Source organism: Gekko japonicus, unplaced genomic scaffold, assembly GCF_001447785.1.
Source record: "Gekko japonicus isolate JY-2015 unplaced genomic scaffold, Gekko_japonicus_V1.1 scaffold639, whole genome shotgun sequence".
Lineage (NCBI taxonomy): Eukaryota > Metazoa > Chordata > Lepidosauria > Squamata > Gekkonidae > Gekko > Gekko japonicus.
The window spans coordinates 817,640-833,536 of NW_015176471.1; the positions used below are offsets into that span (position 1 = coordinate 817,640).

The 15,897-nt window shown below is 47.1% G+C and overlaps 1 protein-coding gene across 1 annotated transcript in view; it reads right to left on the reverse strand.

Annotated features, from left to right (window-relative positions):
• The window catches only part of DENND4A (DENN/MADD domain containing 4A), an 85,102-nt gene that overhangs the window by 40,908 nt on the left and 28,297 nt on the right, over positions 1-15,897 (reverse strand). The window contains exons 10-13 of the mRNA XM_015427140.1: positions 13,689-13,789; positions 11,116-11,334; positions 7,976-8,121; positions 3,475-3,608 (exon numbers count right to left, since the gene is read on the reverse strand). Of these exons, the coding sequence (XP_015282626.1) occupies positions 3,475-3,608; positions 7,976-8,121; positions 11,116-11,334; positions 13,689-13,789 (600 nt within the window). The remainder of the gene's footprint in view (positions 1-3,474; positions 3,609-7,975; positions 8,122-11,115; positions 11,335-13,688; positions 13,790-15,897) is intronic.

Here is a 15,897-nt window from a genome sequence, read left to right on the forward strand (position 1 = left end):
ACCCTGTGAGGTAGGTGGGGCTGAGAGAGCTCTGAGAGAACTGCCCTTGAGAGAACAGCTCTGAGAGAACTTGTGACTGACCCAATGTCACTCCAGCAGCTGCCATGTGAAGGAGCAGGGAATCAAAGCTCCTAACCACTACACCAAACTGGCTCCCCAGTTTGAAGGGCAAAAGCGCACAGACATGTGCTTGGATTCAATATATGCACACTACCGTGTTTCCCCGAAAATAAGACACTGTCTTATATTTATTTTTTCTCAAGAAGACACACTAGGGCTTATACCACAAATGCATAGAAATCCTGCTAGGGCTTATTTTTGGGGTAGGTCTTATTTTCGGGGAAACAGGGTACTAGCCATGGTGACTGAGGGGAACCCTCCACATTCAGAGGCACTAAAGCTCTGAATCCCAGGGCCACGAGGCAACACCAGGGGAATTCCTCAGCCTCTATGCTCTATTGTTGGCTGACCAGGGGAACTAGGTGGCCGTGTGGGACAGGATGCTGGACTAGATGGACCCCTGGTCTGATCCAGCAGGGCTCTTCTCATCTTCTGATGTACTGACCAATGCTCCCTCCGAGCTGTGGAGTCCGTGAGCAAAAATTCTACTCTGTGAGCTCCTGGCATTAAAGCTGTGAGTGAGCGATTTGGCTACTGCATAAATTGGTTTGCTCTGGAGCCCCCATCCCTTCCTGAGCTAAGACAAAAATGTGTGAGCCAGAGGCTCAAAAACCGTGAGCTAACTCACACTAATTCAGCTTAGAGGGAACATTGACAGCAGTCTGCAAGCGCAATCTCTCCTCCCTCCAATTATTCTTGAAAACCACTCATCTTGGTGAGGGAATGCAGTTCTGCAAAGGCATACGATACTGTAGCAGGCATGAGTTCATTTTCAGCTGTATAATCCTGCTGCAGTCAATGGGGACTAAAATAAAAGGGGTCCAAATGTCAATGTAAGTGGCTCACTGGCACGAGAAGCAGTCTGCTCTGCGGCTGCTCTGGTGTTGCACACCCCCTCCACTTTCCTTGCAGCATGCCATGGCCCAGGCTAAGAGTTTGGTGACAGGGTTGCCAACAGGCATCCTTTTGAAAGAGGCTTAATGTGTGGAGATGGACAGGCGAAACTTTTCACAGCACGGAGATAAGCAACATTCCATTAAGCCTCTATTAAAGAGGCAGAAATACCCTGCCTGTGGAAACTACATAACTAAGGCTGAAATCCTAAAAACACTTCCCTGGGAGCAGGTATCATTTCCTGCAGGAGTGCACAGGAGTGGAGCTCCGGCAGTAAAGAGCCCAGGGGGCGGGCACATGCAACAAGCCCCACCCCCTGCTCCCAGCAGCCCTCAGTCAGAGCAAGAAGCAGCCAGGTAAGTTGCCCCCCGGCCCCCTGGTCCAAAACAGTCCAGTGGCACCTTTAAGACCAAGTTTTATTCAGGTACAAACTCTCTCTCCTCTGTGAGGCCATATCTGCACGCCCCACCCCCCCTCAATAGCTAGCAATCCAAAACAGTCCTTCTCACAATCTTCTGGTGATGTCAGGGTGTGTGGCATATGCAAATAAGTTATGCTAATGAGTCATGCTAATAAGCTCCTGCACCTCTTTTTCTATGAAATGACCCCTGCCTGGGAGTATACCCTCCTGGAGAAAATGGGACTAATCTCTGAGTATATGTACTTAAGTTTGCGCCCTATCACCAGTCTGTTTTTAACAGAAATACTCCCAATGTGTGGAGGATTCTGCCTTGAAAACTAAAGAGCTGGAAGCTGTGATTTGCCGTTTCCTCCCGGCCGGAAGCAAAGCATGAAATGAAGTTAGTTACAGTTTACAAAACCAATCTGGTTACAGCTTCCATTATGACAGTAACCCACGACATAGGAGAACTTCTGGAGCAGACACAATTAAGGAACACTGTTGGGCTAGGGCTCTCACGTTCCAAGGCTGCAGTTCCCAGCCTTTTCAGTGTGGTGGTGACCCACCCGAGGCCGGCCCAAACTTTTTCGGGCCCTGGGCATCCATCTAGTTCAGCATTGTTTTCTACAGTGGCTAACCAAATGTTTTTTGAGAAACCAATAAGCTGCACAAAGGGTGCAGCTGCTGCCACCACTATGAATTCTAAGCAAGTGGCATTCCAACATACACAACCTTTGCACATGGAGGTGACATTCCAGCCTTTGACCACCCCTCTCCTTCTCCACCTAAGATTCTAAGAAACTCATTCTAGTAACCATCAGGCCACTTTTTACTTGATCAACATGTACCTAGTGGAACTCTCAGCCTGAGAACATCCGAGCCCGGCAGGATTTGTTAGCTTTCCGCAGGGCAAGTAAGGCAGAGATATTCCACCGGGCTTTTGGCTGAGGACAGCAGTGGTATAATTAGGTGATCTGGAACCCTCCTCATATACGTCTTCCCCTTATGTCTCCCCCCCCCCCCATCTTTCACAAGTCTCTTCTGGGAGGTCTGCGATCTGTCAAATTAGGAACTCTGATAGTCAGCCATCTTGGAGTTACGTTTTTTAATTAAGGACTGTTGTTTTCTTGTTGGTTTTTAATTTTTAAAAAAACTTATATATTTATTGGACATCCCTGCTGTAAGCCGCCCTGAGCCGTGTTCACAGGTATCATGCCTGCCCTTGACTCAGCCCCAGCTCCAGCTCCTGACAGCCTAAGAGGGGAGGATTCCGTGCTTTTAAGAGCTGAAGAAGCATCAGGATCTGCACCTACTGTAAGTACGGAGGATGATACACAGCAATCTGAGCCAACTACAGGACGGTTTGCACCTGGGATCTGGCTAGCCGACGAAAAGAAGCACGTTCAAGAGGGCGGAGATCCTTGAGCCCTGAGTTTTAACAGCAGCCAGGACCTCGCACAAAGGTGCTAATGAGTTAATGGGCCAGAGCACTATTTAGTAGGGCCTCTGGCCATGAGCACTTTGTGCTGGCAACCTTGTTCGTAGAACCAGAAGCTCTGCACCTTGATTCCTGTTTGACTCTGTGGCTTTTTGGACTCGGCTTGTGTTTCTGGACTTCTGCTCTGGCTCCTGACTCCCAGCTTAGAATCTGATGATGCTCTCAGCTGTGCTCTCTGGACTCTGACCTCTGGTAACGTTTGACTACGGCTGTGTCTGGTGTTTTGGGACTTGTTTAACGCTCTGCTGACTGCTCTCCCGGCTGACCCTCGGACTTGTCTTGTGACCCACCCTCCCAGCCTGACTCCCTGGCTCTACCGTGACAACAGGGGAGGGCTGCCTGGAAATTTAATAAATAAAATAAAATAGATGCGGTGAGGGGGAAAAATGGAAGATACAGTTTCCAGAGTCAGATCTTGGGTTTCCCAAATATGAAAAAGAGAGCAATGGAAAGGGCACGGTGGCCATGACAGAGGGCTGGCCCGCAACGCACTTGCAGAGGCTTCATGAGCCAACTTTGGAGTCCCGACCCACAGGTTGTGGAACAATGCTCTAATGCATACCTGTACTGCGAAGGAAGTTCTTCTCCGTTGGGAAGGTGAGGAATCTCTGGAGGAGTGATGAACACAGTATGCTCACTTCTGTAGGACTCATCCAGTTCTATAAGCCGTACATCACCAGTCCGATCTGTATCTACCTGAACAAAGTGCATGAACAGGAAGAATCACATATCCGGCGTTGTATGGATTTGGACAGTACGTGTGTATGCAGAACCAAAAAAAAAAAGTATCAAATTTTTTAATACATAATCAATATCCATCGCATTATGACCTTTCAATCATTCTTAATACAGGCCTTTTTGGAAACCTAAAAATTAAGATGAAAAACACTGAAAAATAATTTATTTGGACATGAATTTTGACATGTTGCGGAGATATACAGCAAGCAGCACCCTGGGTACTTATTCACTTCGATAATTATCCTGCAAATGATTTCATATGGTTTTTCCACACAGAGGATGTTTTTCAGCCACTCATATTGTCTGAAACTTTATTTTGCACGCTGCAGAGGCTGAGGGCTCCAGTCTGTCGAAACATTTAGCCGAGCTAGCTCTACAGACCTGCTCCGCATAAGTAAATTGTGATTTCAAGAAATGACTATAAACATACAAATAAACCACAACTTTCTTTGAAAAGATCGAATCCCTTCACAGGAGCCTGTCAGTTCAGGCCATTCGCAACTGGGGAACTTTTTTGAAACACAGAGTAGAATTGACTGTGATCAATAATAGCCACGTCAAGGAACCTGCCACCTTCTTGAGCCACTGGAAGATGGGGAGAAGAAATGTTCACAATTCCTGAATACCTCTCAAGTGTACATGTACTTTAGGTTTACAGCAGTTACCTGAAGAGTAATCTTGCAAAAGACTCACTGGAAAAGACAATAATGCTAGGCAAAGCTGAAGGCAGCAGAAAAAGAGGAACGCCCAGCATGAAATGGATCGACCCAATAAAGGAAAACACAGCCCACCGTTTTGCGAGAGCCAAGGAAGGCTGTTAATGACAGGACATTTTTGCAGGTCATAAGTTCACAGGGTCGCCGTAAAGTTGGAAGCCACCCGATGGCACCTAACACACAGTCTTGCAAAAAAAGAACATCACTATCATCAGAACGGTTCTATAGTTCTGAAAACTGTTAAGGTTGCATTACGTTGTGACTTGAGAGTCAACCTGTGAAGGATTCAATTACTTGGATACCGACGGACTAAATGAAATCTGTAGGAAGCAAAACCTCGGCACCAGAATCAATTAGATTAACACAGTGCAAGGAGTGTAGAGGGACACAGAGAGAGTGTAGCTGCTGCCCTTCACGCCCTGTTCCTCCACTGGCCCTGTCGGCCACCCAGCCAGCTGGGGGAGAACTGAAAATTCAACTAGAAATGCAAAAATGCTTCAGTGAGTGCCATGTCCAGTCCAAAGCAAATCAGGATTGTTACTTAAAGCACAAGCAGATCCAAGACTGCCTATCTCTATCTGAGTGAAATCAAGGGCATATCCTGGGATGAAGATTCCGTCCCCCTGGGTTGATCTCCAGATGACTCAACCAGTTGATCTACTGCACGGAGGGCCAAACCTGCTCAACGTCAGAGCCACATAGAATAGACATCAGATGCTTGAGAGCCATAAGACGGGAACAAATATTACACTCAACATTTTAATTTATTTAAGTATGCAGATTTGCTTTTTACAAACATTAAATGAGATTGTCAGAAATAAAAACAAAAGGGGTAAAAACAGATATTGATAATGATATTTATTTGTTTGCTAATGATACTGATTTGCCTAAGAGAGAGAAAGAGACAGAGAGATGGAAAGAAAGAATGAAAGGGGTGGAAAGAAAGAGAGAGAGAGAGAGAGAGAGAGAGAGAGAGAGAAACAAAGAGAGCAAATAGATGGATGGGAGGGAGGGAGGGAGGGAGGGAGAACAAGCATGCCTCCCCTTCGCTTCCCCAGCTGCCCTGCCGAGGGCCGCACGATATGTGTGAAAGAGCCGCATGTGGCTCCCAAGCCACAGTTTGGCCACCCCTGATCTACCGACTGTGGACTTCTCAGACATGCTCCACAGTCAGGGATAACAGGTATTTCTTGAGCCCCCGAGCAGACTTGATATCTTTTCCTGCAGCTCTCAGGAGCTGAAGCTGCCCTGCCATTTGACATTAGCGTTTTTTTCACTCTGAAGCTGGGCTTGAAACAAAGGAGGACTAGGCGCCTAGAGAACAGTGGCACAGCTTCCTATTTGGGATCATTTCCTTTGGATCTCCAACTCCACATAGCAGAGTTCCCAGCCACAGAGAGATGGTAAGAGGATGGCGGCCATCAGGGGGAAGGGAGGCATGGGAAGGAACTATAACCCCTCTGGGCTCTATCATGCTGGAATGGCAGAAGAAGCTCCCGGTGTGACACCTGGTCCAATGGTCACAGGTTATATGAGTGAGACTTGGAGCAAACATTATCTGGATTGAGTTAGGTGATCTTTCTCCACCTTTCTCCCAGGAAAGAGGTCTGCCCCCCCGGGGAAGGGACTATGTTCCAGTTTTGGTAGAGGATGCTCTCCTGGACACTGGCCAGCTGTGAGCCTTTGAGTCTGATGCAGAGCTATTCTGAGCACTGCAACAAGAACTTAGGAGCAAACTGTTCCGGTAAGGATCAATACCAGCTTTGGCACTACTGAAAATCCTCAGTTTTCTGAAAACACTGGGGGTAAGGTGGGGGCAGACGAGAGGGATTTATACTGAAATTAATCACAAGTGAAACATAAGGTCTGGTAGAATCAGAAACTGAAGGCAGTCTTCTGTTAAGAGTCCAGAAGGAGTGAGCAATGACTCACGAAAGCTCCTCCCCTGCTACAAATTTTGTTAGTCTTTAAGGTGCTACTGGACTCCTGCTCTTTTCTACTGCTACACACAGACTAACACAGCGACCCTTCCAGGTCAGTCTTCTGTTAGACAGGCAAGTCTGACATCACCAGACTAGACAACGTCCAGGATATATTTGCCAAGTCTCTTGGTCCACAAGAACTTGATGATACACTTGAGATCCAGGAAGGCCCTTCAGCTAGGCTTTGCAAGTGCTTGGGCCTGGCAGCGAATTCCAAGCTCCCAGCCCCAATCTCCTGCCCTTGAGAAGCTGAGGACCTGGAGGGAAAAAAAGGCCTCCATAGTGATGCTCTAGGAATTTCCCCTAGTCTCTATGGTGTTTACCACAGAGATTAGGTGAAGTTCCTTGAGTGTCACCAAGAAGTGCCAAACTCTGTCCTCCGCAGGCACCACCCCCAAGCATCCTCTCCAAGCATTTGCCTAGGCAGGCAGTGTCAGGAACCCCACCTCCAGTTCCCATTTTTCTTCAACTGTGGGGGAAACTATGGAGAAAACACAGCAGGGTCTCCCCTGCAGCAGTATTTCCTTGATTTCTGCGGTGTCCAACAGGCGATTTATTATTGTCAATACTGTGATGTTTTTCTGTGTCCTCCATCAGGACACACGAAACCTGTCTGGAAGGAGAAGCCTCTACAAAGGACCTTGCGAGCTGCAGAGTAATAAGTCTGCCTGTTCGCTCAGTGGAGGCAAAATGAAAAACTGTGTGGAGGGAGGTGCGGATAGTTCTCCCAAGGAAAGCAGAATTTTTCCCCCTAGAAGTCCTGCTTCCAAAACGGGACGGGAGAAGAAGAGGAGGAGGAGGAGGAGGAGGAGGAGATTGGATTTATACCCCGCCCTTCACTACCCAAAGGAGTCTCAGAGTGGCTTAAAACTCCTTTCCCTTTCCACAACAGACACCCTGTGAGCAGTGTTCCCTCTAAGCTGAGTTAGTGTGAGCTAGCTCACAGTTTTTTAGGCTCCAGCTCACACATTTTTGTCTTGGCTCAGGAAGGAGGGCTCCAGAGCAAACTAATTTATGCAGTAGCCCAATCGCTCGCTCACAACTCTAATGCCAGTCGCTCACAAAGTAGAATTTTTGCTCACAAGACTCCACAGCTTAGAGGGAGCGTTGCCTGTGAGGTAGGTGGGGCTGAGAGAGCTCTGACAGAAACTGTTCTTTCAGGGACAGCTGTGCCAGAACTATGGTTTGCCCAAGGTCATCCGGCAGCTGCAAGTGGAGGAGTGGGGAATCAAACCCGGTTCTCCCAGATTAGAGTCCACGCACTTAACCACTACACCAAACTGGCTCTTCTCTCAAGAACCTTCCTCTACCAATGGAGAATATATTTGTACACTGTGATGCTTCATTCTCCATTGGAACAGACATCAGTTCACGTGAGCAGAAGCGTCAAGAGCCTGGAAAGAAAGAAAGAAAGGAAGGAAGGAAGGAAGGAAGGAAGGAAGGAAGGAAGGAAGGAAGGAAGGAAGGAAGGAAGGAAGGCAGGCCATCCCTCTCTCCACGTTGTCAGGATATAACCATCATGGACAATCTGGGACTCAAAAGGCACTCTGAACTGCTACAAAGAACACTACATCACAGCCGACTGCGTGTACTACTGGCAACGAAGAAACGCTCCCAGCGTGCTTACTTTGTTTACGCAGTCATCGAAAAATGCAAGGCTTGTATCTTTATCACTGACAAAGGAGCACTCTTCAATGAAGCGGATGAACATCTGCGTCTTGGTCATCAAAGTGTAAAACTTCTGATGCGAACGGTCACGGCTTTTTAAGAATCCTGTTAAGAAAACAGTGATACCATTAATATAATTGTCACAGAAATCAAAGAACTTGCATGCCACTAAAAATTGAGAACAGCTGAACTGTACTATAAGGGGGGGAGGGCATTCAGGACCTGCTCCTCCACTGGTCCCTCTCAGCATGCCACACAAAGCTGGTCCCCCCCCACCCCGCAAGGCCTCCGAATTGGGAGGGGAGGGGGTTTCCAGCTCCTCATTCCTTCTGCTGCCAGCCCCCTTGCTCACAGTCTATAGAGCAGGGGTGTCGAACTCATTTGGTATGAGGGCCAGATCTGACATAAATGAGACCTTGTCGGGCTGGGCCACGTGTGTCATAAACACTGTTCCCTCTAAGCTGAGTTAGTGTGAGCTAGCTCACAGTTTTTTAGCTTCTAGCTCAGACATTTTCCTCTAAGCTCAGGGAGGAGGGCTCCAGAGCAATGTTCCCTCTAAGTTGTGGAATCTTGTGAGCAAAAATTCTACTTTGTGAGCTACCGACATTAAAGTTGTGAGCGAATGATTTGGCTACTGCATACAGTAGTTTGCTTTGGAGCCCTCCTTCCTGAGCAAAGACAAAAATGTGTGAGCTGGAGGCTAAAAGAATGTAAGCTAGCTCACACTAACTCAGCTTAGAGGGAACACTGCTTCAGAGTGAACTAATTTATGCAGTAGCCAAATCCCTCACTCACAACTTTAATGCCAGGAGCTCACAAAGTAGAATTTTTGCTCACAAGGCTACACAGCTTAGAGGGAACATTGGACGTAATGCCAGGTAGCAAAGATATAAACTTTATAAAGGACACAAACACAAAGGGTTTTTTTTTACTTAAAATAAAAACATGCTTAAAACATGAGCACTCCTGCAGTATTTTGTTCATTTCACAGTGTCTGGTAACTGACACCTCTTGCTCTGAATGACTGCATCGAAATATCTGTGCTGTTGCCATCCTGAGTATGCTGTTCAGGTGTGTATCTGTAAGCTGCAAACCTACGATGGCGCAGCAGCAGCAGCAAAACTGGAAGGAGAAGCAGGAGACAGCCAGTTCCACTGCGGGCCTTGATAGAAGCCCTCCGGGGGCCTGATCTGGCCCCCGGGGCCGCATGTTTGACACCCCTGCTATAGAGGGTGGCCGGGTGCCCTCCCCACCAGGCCCCTCCCAGCTGCTATTAAAGACGGCCTGAAAAGCCACGTGTGCCTTCTCTCCCAGGCCCTGTTCTCTCACAGGGATTCCCCTCTCTGCGGGAGAAAGGGAGCCACCCAGTTTCCCCTAAAGCAGTCCCAGGTCTCTGATGAAGAGTGGCTCTTTAGAGACAGGCTGTCAGGAAGGCAACCATTTGTCAGCTAAGCTGCCATGAGTAGGGAGAGACGTTCTAATTGCTTTGCATTCCTTCCCATGCGCTTAATCGCTTTACAGCTGCAATGCTTATCTATTCAGAGTCACTGGAGGTTCCCAGCTTCTGGTCCCCAGCTTCGCTACCGTTAGAGACCCTCGCCATCGCCATTGGGTATTACTAGGGGGGGGCATACGAATGCCCTATATCCTATTATGCGCATAGGTAGTCCGCCATTCCTAACAGTGTTCGTGTTATTGTATCTATGGCTTTTCAATAAAAGTAAAACCTTCCTGGAAGCGTGTACTTCGTTGTTTGGCTGTGGATCCTGACACCATTCCCCCACCTTGACACAGCACCCAGCCGGTCAGGCATTCCCCCACCTTGACACAGCACCCAGCCAGCCAGGGAGAAGCCCCCCCCCCCCACGCCAGGCATCTCTATCAAAAACCTCACTGATCATTATTGTGGTTTATTCATTGATTTAAATTTATAGCCTTTCCCCTCCCCCCCCAAGGAGGACCCAAAGCAGCTCACGTCCTTCTCCTCTCCTCCATTTTATTCTCACAACAACCCTGTGATGTAGGTCAAGCTGAGAGCAGCATTCCCTCTAAGCTTAGTTAGGGTGAGCTAACTCACAGTTTTTTAGCCTCTGGCTCACACGTTTGGTGTAGTGGTTAAGTGTGCGGACTCTACTCTGGAAGAACCGGGTTTGATTCCCCACTCCTCCACTTGCACCTGCTGATGTGCCCTTGGGTCAGTCGCACGCTCTGGCACAGCTGTCCTTGAAAAAGAGCAGTTTGTGTCAGACTTCTCTCAGCCCCACCCACCTCACAGGGTGTCTGTTGTGGGGAGGGGACGGGAAAGGAGTTTGTAAGCTGCTCTGAGACTCCAAGTGAAGGGCGGGGTATAAATCCAATCTCTTCTCTTCTTCTTCTTATGTCTTGGCTCAGGAAGGGATGGCTCCAGAGCAAACTAATGTATGCAGCAGCCAAATCGCTCATTCACAACTTTAATTCCAGTAGGTCACAAAGTAGAATTTTTGCTCACAGGACTCCATAGCTTAGAGGGAGCGTTGGCTAAGAGTGCATGATTGGCTGGAGGCCGTCCATCCAGCTTCCCTGACGGAGAGGGGATTCAGGTTTAGGTCTTCCAGATCCTAGTCTGACATTTTAATCACACCACCATAATGGCTTCAGATGCAGCAGTCAACTAAATCGTGGCTAAAGGTGTTAAGCCAGTAGCAGTGTTTTAAAAGGCCAAATAAAAGTGGAGATTAAGGGTGTTTTCACTGATGAGGCTTAACCGACCATAATCTAAATTATCTTTCGATTCCAATTTAAAACCTACATTGGCCAGGATTATTTTATTTCTTTTCAGAGCTCCTCCCTGTATTAGTAGCAGGGATCACACACACACACAAAACTCAAATGTATTTTTAGCGTGCTGCACACCAAAGTGCCCTAAAACTAGATCTGATACAAAATTTTGCCTAAAGCCAAGTTTGAAACAAATTTGGAGAGTCATACTGAGATGAAAGAAACTGTGGGAACAACAGAGGAACTGAAATACGACATCATGTTCAAACTGGCTAAAAACTGTCCAGGCAACTCAGCACAATCTCTTGCGGTTTCTTCAAGCTTCTGATTCCGTTCCTTTACCTTGCAGTTCAAAGAGAGAACTGGCGTCTGTTGCTGTTTCAGACGGCGCTTGGGTAATAGGCCTAAGGTAGGACCTGTAACCTTTTAGTAAAGAGGCCATGAAACAGAGAAATGCCTCCTGGATCTCCACATCTAATAAGTGCATCTTCTTTCCCGAATGAAAATCATAGTCATTCATAGACAGTTCCATCAACGCATCGTCCCTCGGTCTTTGCTGCACTGTGAACGAAGACGGAAAATGGGAAATGATTGTCCACGTTAACAAAAAAAGGTGGTTTCGTTTTTGTTATGCGGGGCTCGTTTCACTGCCCACTTCAGTAGCCTGGCCTTGCTAAAATAAAATGACTTATGGCCTCTTAAAGACTAACTAATTCTGGTGTATGTTTTTATAAGCCGCGGCCCACTTCGTCAAACGAGGGACTTCTTACATTCCGTCGGTAGACAGAGCTAGTTGGCAGCAGAGATGGGGGGGGGGGGTGTTTTACAAAGAAGGTCCAGAAGAGCCGGTTTCTCAGGGCATCGGATTGTTATATCACACTGCAGAGCACACGTGATGCTCAAAGCCCACCTCACTGTTCGGCACTTTGTTAAGTCACCTAAATCTGGTTTAAATATATCTCACTGTTTACTTAACGTGGTGGGGAAGCATGCAAATCACTGGTTTCTGCAACGTACAAAAGACCTAGACATTTACGTTCGCGGAAGAGTAGGTTGCTATGGAAACACTGACAGAATTGGTCTAGGTAGAAAACTCAGTGACATCTGCAAAGAAAAAACGGCAATTTATGTAAAGTGCTAAATATATATATATATACATCATTGAAGCCGGGGAGGAGGGGGTGAAACCAGAAAAGAACTCCTGGACCGCTGCTGTGATGTCCTTGTTAAGCACTTCGCTAAAATTGTTCACATCGAATCCAACCTGGACTAGATATCCCCCTTTCCGTGGAATACAACTATCAAATGATGATTTCCCACTGCAGCGGCGTTACAATGTGAACAGGGAACTTGTAGAGCTAAGGAGCTTGGACTGCTTTTTAAGCACAAAGAACTGTTTTAAAATAAATTAACCTGAGGGCGAAATCCAGGGACTGTACCCGTGCTACTCCCTTTTACTTAAATTCAATTCCACAGAGCTCCAGACACCATCAAGGCCACGGTTTCAGAGAAAAATGAAGAGTTAGCAGAAAGGAAGAGGAAGTGATGAAGCAAACCGGGACAGATTCTGGTTCCTCTGAATGGGAACCAGATTACATTTCGTGGCTGTCATTTAAAGCCATCTTCATAGCAATTCTGATATTTGAGAGCGCAGAGTTGCAGTCCCCCAACTTTGACAATAGGAAGAGATGCTTGTTTCTGGTGCCTAAACCTAAATAAATATTAAAATATTCTAAATATTATTCCCATGGTTCATATTTCAGAAACGCTTGAGAGAATCCTGGGACTATTTACAGAAAGAAATTATTTGCACTGTTGTTATAATTCTGTTATTTGCTCTGAGCTTCAACAAGAAAAGTGGATGATAAACAGAGCAAATAAAAAAACAGCTTCCCTGCATGTCACTGGCTAGGTTATGGGCAAGTGGAAAAGATTTTTATTCATCTTTTTCTCTAAAATATAGTTGGCAATTCCTTATGTTCCTGATGCTAACACAGAGAATCATGGAATTATAGAGTTGGAAGGGACCTCCAGGGTCATCTAGTCCAACCCCCTGCACAATGCAGGAAAGTACCTATATGAAAGTGCCTGTTTCTCCATAAATGGAGATAAGGGGAAGTGGTGGATGCTCCTTTGCTGGACGTTTTCAAGCGGAGGCTGGACGACCATCTTTCGGGTATGTTGTAGGGCTATCCTTTGGCTATGCTCCTGCAGAGTACAGGGGGTTGGACTAGATGACCTGCAAGGTACCTTCCAACTCTAACATTCTATGATTCTATGATACTTTATAACTCAGCACGAACTACCATAACATGTTGTGCCCCAGCTGGGCTAAGTTTATCAGGAACAACAAGCACATATTTTTTTAAAAGTACCTAAACTTTGGTTACTATATGGACTTGTCCCATTTCTCTCTATGGTTAATTCTTTTCATTCATTGAGATAGCAGCGACTATAAAAGGTACAAGAGAGAGATGCTGAAATCCGAACTCTCTGATGCTGTTTGCAGATATGAGGACATAAACCATTTATTCTGCCAAACTAACCTACTCTAAATGGTTTCTGGAAAATGCCCAGAAATGATACAGGGGCCATGCAATTTATTATAAAGATCTAGAACCAGACTAAACAACGACACTGAATAAAGCACAGGGAAGAATAATTTGGCCATGAATAACAGACCTCTTTCACGTCACTTCCTCATAAACCTTCATACTGTATCATCTAAGAACAATCTTTTAAATATATACCATCTGTATCAAGTAAGACACACCACATGTTTTTTCTTGTATTTGTTAAGTTAGTTGGAGCTACCTCCCCCCGCTAAACAGCACGTATTTCATAACTGTCTGAAGACATGGACTGCTATCATGAACCAAGGTAAACCCCAATCATTTGGTCATCGCCTCACTTACATTCTGCTAGCTGCTGAAACAGGTTATTTAACGTGTTCAACAGGTTTTTGCAAGGTTTCTTTGGCAAAATCTTCCATGCAATGTTTCTCTTCTCTCCAGGTCTAAAAGAAGAAGACGCATTTTAATACTTACAGAGAAAAGTATGGGGTTATTTTTTAAAATTCTTTGTCGGATCGCCTTTGGTGTACTCGTAGTTGGAAACAATGGCCTCATGTGAAAAATAACATCTAAATGCGCCAGTTCACACAGTAATGCCTGTAAATAGATGGCACCTCGCACAACGGGTCTTGTGCTGCTCTCAGATGGTTCGTGCACTTGCTCGGCTCTGTTGCTGTTGGAAACCCTCCCGTGATGGGCAGGGATTCCCCTCCCTCCTTTTCTGTAGGAAGCACTGAGCATACTGTTTGTCTCTATTAATAGTTTAAATGTTTTCCATTCCTTTGCTTCCATGCTAATTGAGTCAGCTTCTCCCCTTACAGCCCCCAGTCTTGCTGCCTCTGGGTAATGGTTACTTTCAATTGAGTTTTCCTTACGCAGGCGAGAGTTACACAGTGGGATACCTGAAATCTGCATGGGCACAAACAAGCTTACTAATATTTCACTTCTGACTAGGTGTGTGTGTGTGTGTGTATGTTAAACACTTACTCCCACCCTTCTTGGATAACATGTCCAACAGAACATGTATCAGAATAAATCATCCAGGCAGAGGCCCGATTTCTGCCTGATGCAGGGGTGGACGGGGACGCACGCAAGGCAGAGATGCTCCGCCAGGCCTTGGGTTGAGGCCAGCAACGGTTCCTTTACATCTGCCCGACACCCTCCCCTCGCCTCCCCCTCCCATGAAGATCTGAATGCTAAATAGGCCATCTTGTTTAACGTGTTTAAATATCTATGCTGAACGTTTCAATACTGAATCCTGTAGTTTTAACTGGTTTTTAAAATGGTATCGGATTTTGTGTTGCTGCAAACCGCCCTGAGGCCCCCGCGCAAGTGAGGAAGGGCGGTTAAGAAACCGAAATAAATAAATAAATAAATACATCAGCCTGGGAGCTATGCCAGAGTGTGGATGATCTGGTTGGGGTTACCTGCTACCCTGCTACCCTCTTCTTTGCAAACTAGCCTCAGCGTAGTTGGCAGGAAGAGGACAAGGGACAAGGGCAGCACACCTCTGCAGGACCTTCCCCCCTTTTCTGTCCACCTTCAGCTGATATAAGAAGTTGGCCTTCGAGACCTGTGGGGGGGGGTGTCCCATATCCCCCTCCCCATCACTGAGGCTGGCGAGGCCCCACCACCCACCACTCAGCCCCTCGGCAGCTGCTAGCATTCTTCACCACTGTGCCCGGGCCCACGGGGGCTACCAGCATCCTCCTCTGCTGCGGCTGAGTCTACAGCGGCTGCTGGCAATCACCGCCACTGCACCCAGGCACGGAGTGGCAGCCAGTTTGGTGCAGTGGTTAAGTGCACAGACTCTAATCTGGGAGAACCGGGTTTGATTCCCCACTCCTCCTCCACTTGCACCTGGCTGGGTGACCCTGGGCAAACCGTAGCTCTGATAAGAGCTGTTCTTGATAAAGAGCAGTTTCTGTCAGAGCTCTCTCAGCCCCACCTAGAAGAAGAGATTGGATTTATACCCCGCCCTTTACTACCCAAAGGAGTAGTCTCAGAGCGGCTTACAAACTCCTTTCCCTTCCCCTCCCCACAACAGACACCCTGTGAGGTAGGCGGGGCTGAGAGAGCTCTGACAGAAACGGCTCTTTTTCAAGAACAGCTCCGACAGAACTATGGCTTGCCCAAGGTCATCCAGCAGCTGCAAGTGGAGGGGTGGGGAATCAAACCCGGTTCTCCCAGATTAGAGTTCGCGCACTTAACCACTACACCAAACTGGCTCTCACAGGGTGTCTGTTGTGGGGAGGGGAAGGGAAAGGAGACTGTAAGCCGCTCTGAGACTCCTTTGGGTAGTGAAGGGCAGGGTATAAATCCAATCTCTTCTTCTTCTCTGCCGCGGCTGCAGGAGTCCTCCTCCGTGTCTAGGCCCACTAAGCTGGAGTGGCTCCCTAACCACGTTGTCCTGCGCATGTGCAGATAATGCAATTCTATTTGGATTTAGCCCCCCCCATCTGTGTGTGTGTGTGTGTGTGTGTGTGTGTGTGGGCAGATGGAATATGCTCTTAGCAGCCATCTATTTCAACAGTGCCTCTAAATTTAGCCA